The following is a 7119-nucleotide window of genomic DNA, read 5'->3' as shown; positions in this document are numbered from 1 at the left end:
CGATTCGAATACCGAATATTTCCCATTACTAAACAAACAACAAAACAAAGGCGGCGCCGAGTCCGTTTGGGCAACATGAAGCCCACTTACGTCGTTTCATGCATGTAAGGCCTTTAACAACTGGATATCAGACCACCTGATGAACTTGTAAATAAGAAGAGCAGGAAATGGTGATCGTATTTGAAGCACTATGACAATAACAGTAAGCAAAATGGAACTACCAGAGGCACGTTATAGAATGTAGAGACCGATGTAGGAGTTGAGTTCAACGATAGAGAAACACACATAATTCGAAAGGAATCAAAACATGGTGAGATTAACCTTATAAAAATGGTTTGCTTTAATTACTATCGCAGGCTGCCTAAGGCGAGACACACTTATTGAATGATACAAAATTACTGTGTAGAAGTAATGTACTCCAGGCGTTCGCTTTTGTTTGTATGCGCGAACTTCGGGTTTCCTACAGCATGTTCATTCGAAAGGGTCTCCACTTGTCTCCACCTTTCTCCATTTAGACGGCAACAATCATTATTGTCGCTCATAGTATTCGAACAGAGCAAATATACGGCAACATCTAATAGTGAATTCAAGTATTGAATACGTATCGAATAGCGAAGGTTATTCGACAAGTACCATTCGAATGTTCGATAACATTCCATAATACTTTTCGATAAGATTTCGAACATTCGCACAGCTTTAATAGTATGTGTTTCAGCGCTTACGTAGTGGGCGAAGTCCACACCTGGTGGATAGTGTCCATACTGTCTTGTCCTCTGTGCCTTTCCTGCAGTCTATTAGCATCCAAGTGTTTCAAAGAGCGCGATGTTCCTCCAAAGGAAATAGTGAATCTCAAGAGTACAATCGACCGTGTATTCAGCGTCGCATGCTACTGCACATATCACAGTTCCTTGGCAGCAATCCCTGTAGAACAAAAAGAAAGCAGTTAAAATGACACCCACCGTCGCTTGAATAATGTCATTAGCTTTTGGTATGCGTGCTCCCAGGCTGATAGATGTGCTCACCCACCGCAACGTACAAAGCTCCCGAACAAACGTCAGCAGTTATCAGAAGCGTGCGTCGATATATAAGTGTTTGCTAACAATGATGTTGCCAAAGGAATAGTTTTTGTCTGCAGCTTCCGACACTCCGCTATGCAGAGCAAATACCATGAACTTTGGCTTACAACTACTACGTTGAGAATCTGTCGTCTGGGCTTGTAAGCGGCAGACGTGGCTGAGGCACAGACGAAACGCCGTTTGCTCGCTACTTCGTTAAACTATGCGTGACGTAGCCCACCCTTGGCACAGCCCTCCATGTAACGCACAGACACGTGAAGAAGTCTCTAAGCAAGAAAGAGAAGCGCCTTAAGTGTGTCCTACAATCAGGTAAAAAGAGAGCGATTAATTTGGGCACAGCAGTGCGAAGAACAGGCTTTGACGCGCCAAGAACGCCATTCACGGGTTGCCATGTTGTGAGTAGACACCGTTGTTTTCACTCTTGCGGCACGAGCTTTTTATCACGCCAGACTAAGCTTCTCGCTGGGCCTCGTTTCATTGCGTACTCCGTGCTGAAAGAACATAGAACAGAACCTCTCCGCATGAAGACGCTACCAGGCAATGTGTGATCGTGTTAAGAGATCGTGGCTTTGCACGTGAGGCAATGTATATGCAATTCTTTCAAGGAAACTACAACAAACTGTGCTGTTCATAGGTTCCACTAGCAGCGACTTACACGAAATAGATTGAATATCCCTGCCAAGAATCGAATGAAATCGTGAGAACTCCGCATGGCTTCCAGCGTGTCAAGTTGGAGCGAACTCAGAAGTCCGAAATGCCCCAAGATTCGGAATCGAGCAATAGCTTATGCGCTCTTCGTATCCGTATCGTGCCTTATACTCCTACCTACGACATACCGCGATGACATGCCCGGATGCCTACGTGAACCATTTAAATCAAATGCCTCCAGGTCATCCTCTACGCCGCCAGCTTCGGTTAAACCAGTACCTGTCTCCACTTCTACTACAGCATACATCACGACTGCCAAAAACGCCACGGGCATTGCTTGGAAAGTGAAAAAAGCCTGCGGATCCGCCCTTCGGGTTCTCTACTACGTGCACACCGCTCCGGAACACTTCGACAGGCGTCGCCTGCTGCGCGATACCATAGGCAACCCGGCAGTCGCCACGTTCTTCAACTCCTCCGTGGCCTTCTTCGTCGGCAAGACTACCAACGCAGACCTGAACAAGGAGGTGCGTGCCGAAGCAGAGTACGAAGGCGACGTGGTTGTGTTGGAACACGTCGACACCTACCGGAACCTGACCTTGAAATTTATCGGCGCGACAAAGTGGCTCGTTGCTAACCGCTGCCTGAGTTCATCGACAGGTGTTGTCGTCAAACTAGATGACGACGTCATTGTCAACGTGTTCCTTCTGGCATCTTACGTGGAGCACTATCTGGCCGGTGACACTCGCGACTCTCCGAGTATCCACTGCGCTACCATGCCGTACCTCAAGCCCATCCGCGATAGACGATATAAATGGTTCGTCACAAAGAAAGAGTACGCCAGTGACACGTACCCACCTTACTGCTGCGGCGCGGCCTACCTCATGAAGGCGTCTGTGCTGACTCTGTTGGAGAAGGCGACTCACAACGCTACGTTCTTTTGGGTGGACGACGTCTATGCCACGGGACTGCTGACGAAGGCAGCCAACGTGACTCTGGTTAACATTAGGAGAATGTGCGCCATCAGCCCACCGGCGGAAACGACGTCCGTGAGCAACTATACCCTGTTCTTACACTGGGGTATGACACGCACGCTTTTCCTTAGAGCGTACCAGCTTTGGGCCAGTGTGCTAAGTCAAAACCGAACAACGTGACCGGGCAGAGTGGCGGTGCATGATCGACGAGTGACGGTGGTGACGACGAATAATATGCATCGGGACTGGGAGAAAAGGAAAGAATTAAATATATTTGCAAAATGTGTACTACATGCAACGACTTCAATGGCAGGCAACGTGGCGCGTGGTGGGTTAAGTTCGTCAACATCATCGTACTTGGCCCAGTATTCAACATTTCGTTCATTAGCGCTATGACAAATGTATTCTCACTCAACGCAGTGAAAACAAGGTTGTAATCTACCGGATGTTCAAAATTAAGCTTTACGGATTTTTTTTTAAATCGCCTGTGGCAGGTAGCATAATCCTTATCGTTGAACTGGGTTATTATAAGAGGCGGACATTAGTAACATGAGAAATCGAAACACATGTTCAACTAATTAACAAAATTCACTAATTCTTAGTTAATTACATTAAGACGCGTATTGCAATGTACGCATTGTAGCTGGTGAGCTTGTCAGGCGTATCCACTTGGAATGAATTTCCGTAGCGGAAGATACTGGCTTTGACGCTAGCAGGCATGGGAAGACATTGTCCAAAAGTACTATTTTGTCCGCCATGTGTGACCGCACAGTTGCGTCAATATTCCAACAACAAAGAATTCAAGTCCATTCGAGCTTACCGTGTAATCCTTCGACAGGAGCCGGTGAATGCACAAGCGCCTGCACGGCTTGTCTTGCAGCAGAGAAAAACGCGGAAAATGATGAAATTCGGAACGAAGCCGCCGCGGCTCGCAAATCCGAAACCACGACATAAATTGGGCCTGCGTGCGCCAGGCAGTGTTCTTCCGCGCGGTGCTGTCGTCGGGCGTTGTCGCGCAAGTTCCGAGCAAGAAGTTAGTTCGATTGAAGCTTTAATGCTGCATTACCGAAACAGATATAGGATGAGCCTCCTGGCAATCGCAGACAATAACGGTACCCACCACATCAGTCACACTAAACATATCTACTTATCGTACCCCAAATAATATTCCGTTCTGAAACGAGTTCGGAGCCGTTTCTGACGCGGCAGCTACGGCGTTCGCGCGGCTGCGGTCCCGTAAGATGTGCCTGTAATTTTACGGTTTTTTTAACAGTGTATCGGAACATTGGGAAACGTAGCTGATAACCACTTCGCGATACTTTTGAACACTTTGAAAGGTTTTGAAAAAGCTTTACTTATCCCACAAACACCGAACTTCGCACAGAGATCTGCCATAGCGGTCAGTCTAATATTACTAAGTTTGATCTTGCTAGCATTTGTACTTAAGCCATGCAGGGCTGCGTAATAGGTTTCCAGGCTGCACCCTAGACGAACTTTGTGTAACGTAGAGCTCTTCCAGGACATTGGGAAATATGCAACGTGTCCCAACAATCACGCACAAAGATTTAAAAATATGCAAATGCCACGTAGCTGGACAGAACCAAGGTTGTTTGCCGTCACTTGGAGATACTCAAATTATTTCTTGCATTCCGCCTCATTACATAATTAGTCTTGAATAATAATCAACTCAAATATTATAGTTAGATCAATGGTGTCATTCAGAAAATTGTAGAGCAACACTGTATTGTATGCAGATTCTGGCTTTGAGAAGCAGCAGGTCGTCATCAATTGTGGGGATGCGCGACTCTCGCGCGTCCCCTGATGTTGTTTTTCCCGCATGGCTCCCGTCTCCCGTAATCCGGCTTCGCCGCGAAGGTGTCGGGATGGTTGCGGCGGATTTCAAGAGATGGCGCGATTGTTGCGCTGCTAACGCCACCTAATGGCGGGGTTACTTGGGCGCAAGAAGAAGAAGGCGCTGCAGTGGCGTACCAAGTATTTCTCGTGTGTGTGTTTGTTGTGTGTGTGTGTGTGGGGGGGGGGGGGGGACTGCAAACGATCTCGCGACTCTCTCTCTCTCTCTCTATATATATATATATATATATATATATATATATATATAGAGAGAGAGAGAGAGAGAGAGAGAGTCGCGAGATCGTTTGCATATATATATATATATATATATATATATACATAGAATTACTATTACATTAAGTGAAAAAGCCTGGAAATGCGTCTCTCAGTTATTTTTATATTTACGAGACATAGACTAATGTTTTTCATCCATCCATCCATCCATACATCCATAGATATATCTATAAATCATCATACATGGTGGACCATGGGAGCCTGAAATATGATTGAAATTTCCGTTTATTTCTTGCAACTATATAAAACCTCAAGATGATGCAAGAACAAAAGGCAGTGAGTGGCCAGAGGTTCCGGATCCCGCCCAGTAGCACTGCAGGGCACGTAAGAAAATGCACATTTGTTACAGACAATTTTACTAATTAAACAAAGAATTGTACTTGCTGTTTAGGTCTACAGCACAAATGTATCGCTAGTTAAGGTAATTATATTGTCGAGGTTATACACAACGAAGTACAATCAACATAAATGACTTGCAATATTCACAAGAAAAAAAGACAGCAGATGTGTGCGACCTTGCAGAATTGCAACCAAATTTCCAGCGAAGCTGTTTCTTTCGAACAGTTTGAATAAAATTTTCAGTTTCCTGTAATTATATCGCATTGTTTAAAAAGTTGCCTGTATATGGCTGCTCCGTTTGAAACCTGGCTTGCATGTAATGCTTTGGAGCACTTCTTTTTAGAAAATTATAAGAAGTCCTTAATTCATTAATACACGTGTTAATTCGCCATAATAAGAATTTTTTTACGAATACTCTGTTTCACCCAACCCCACTTAACTCCGCACAGATAGTTTTCATAGCGTACCACCAATTTTCGCTAAATTTGGTCTTGGTGGCATTTACAGTTCTGTCAGGGCAGTGGGCTCAATTCTGCCCCGCTCGTTGGCCAGGCTCATAACACTCTAGAGTGCTTGCATACGTAATTTATTGCGAAAGTCCCAATTATCCATCTATTTCGAACTTTACTTCCCGAACGTTACCTGGTCCTCTGCGTCACAAAACTGAAAGAAGCTGCTTCCTTTATTTCAATGAGCACACCAAGCGAAACCGGCATATCACGCATGAAAAAGGTAAAGGCAAGAAATGAGGTTCAATGAATATTCATAGCGCTTCTAAATAAGCCAAAAACGGTAAATATCCACGACACATTGTAGTTAAAATGCTGCCTATTCCGTCAAAGTATAAAATATCTGAAATGCACAGTTCTCTTGGGGACATTGTGAAACCTAGCTAATAACAGAAGCGTGATATTTCCGAACACTTGCTTACAGTTATTTTAAAGCTGTATTCGATCAACACACATTTACCATCGCACATAAACTTGGCGTATTGTTCCCCCTATGTTCGCACAATTTTACCTCAGTTGTGCTTGTAACTATGACAGCGCAGCCGTCTCTTTTATCGGAAAAGGCGAATTTAACCCACTCATTTTATACATTGCCAATGTATTGCCCATAACATGCCCCTAATTTTCCCCAGATATAAACAAGACGATAGCTCACCGAGGACACCGGAGATACAAACTACGCCCCTCGTATGATGCACGAAAGTACGTGGAAAAACGATGTTGTAGTAATTATCTGCAACACTTGCATTTAAAGCAGGAAAGTGAAAGTTTCGCTGCGCATTGCGCTTAGAATTCTCCATATTTTCACGGAATTTCAAGTCCGTATCTCGTGTAGTTGTTTTAGAAGTCTCTATGCAGACGATATTTGCATCTGGGCGTCCGGCGTGACAAGGCCACAAGTGCGCGCCAGAGTACAGAAAGCGGCAACCCTGACAGCGGCATACCTTCGCCGACAAGGCCTGACGATATCCGGAGAAAAATGTGCACTAGTGGCATTTACACGACGACCGATGTATTTCTACCCGGTGTGTATCGAGGGCCAGTCAATTGAGTACAAGAAAACTCACAGGTTCTTGGGCGTTATTGTGGATCGCGACCTCACTTGGAGTCCCCATGTCTCCTACATGAAGAAAAAACTCATTTGTATTGAGAATATGTTTAAATTCGTAGCTGGAAAATCGTGGGGACCATCCGTGCACTCCATGTTACAGCTATACACGGCACTTTTTCTCGGATTCCTGCGATACAGTCTTCCTGTCTTGTCCAATACATGCAAGACTAATATCCTTGCACTACAGAGTGTACAAGCCCAAGCACTTCGGACATGTCTTGGCCTCCCGAGATGTTCATCGACAGCTGCAACAATTGTCATTGCACAGGAGCACCCGATCACCACTCATATCGTCGGTGAGACGCTAAGAGCGCACATTC

General features: G+C 45.1%; 1 protein-coding gene across 1 annotated transcript; it reads left to right on the top strand.

The window, feature by feature from the left end:
- The first annotated feature begins 1222 nt into the window (after positions 1–1222).
- On the top strand, positions 1223–4137 carry LOC119444129 (beta-1,3-galactosyltransferase 1). Its single transcript, XM_037708601.2, has one exon. The coding sequence runs from the start codon at positions 1787–1789 to the stop codon at positions 2873–2875; it is 1089 nt and encodes a 362-aa protein (XP_037564529.1). The 5' UTR covers positions 1223–1786; the 3' UTR covers positions 2876–4137.
- Positions 4138–7119: the final 2982 nt, after the last annotated feature.

Source organism: Dermacentor silvarum, chromosome 3, assembly GCF_013339745.2.
Source record: "Dermacentor silvarum isolate Dsil-2018 chromosome 3, BIME_Dsil_1.4, whole genome shotgun sequence".
NCBI lineage: Eukaryota > Metazoa > Arthropoda > Arachnida > Ixodida > Ixodidae > Dermacentor > Dermacentor silvarum.
This window is presented reverse-complemented; position numbering and strand designations above follow the sequence as displayed.

Excerpts from the sequence above, each read along its gene's own strand:
- LOC119444129 (XM_037708601.2), top strand. The coding sequence starts at position 1,787 with ATGGCTTCCAGCGTGTCAAGTTGGAGCGAACTCAGAAGTCCGAAATGC.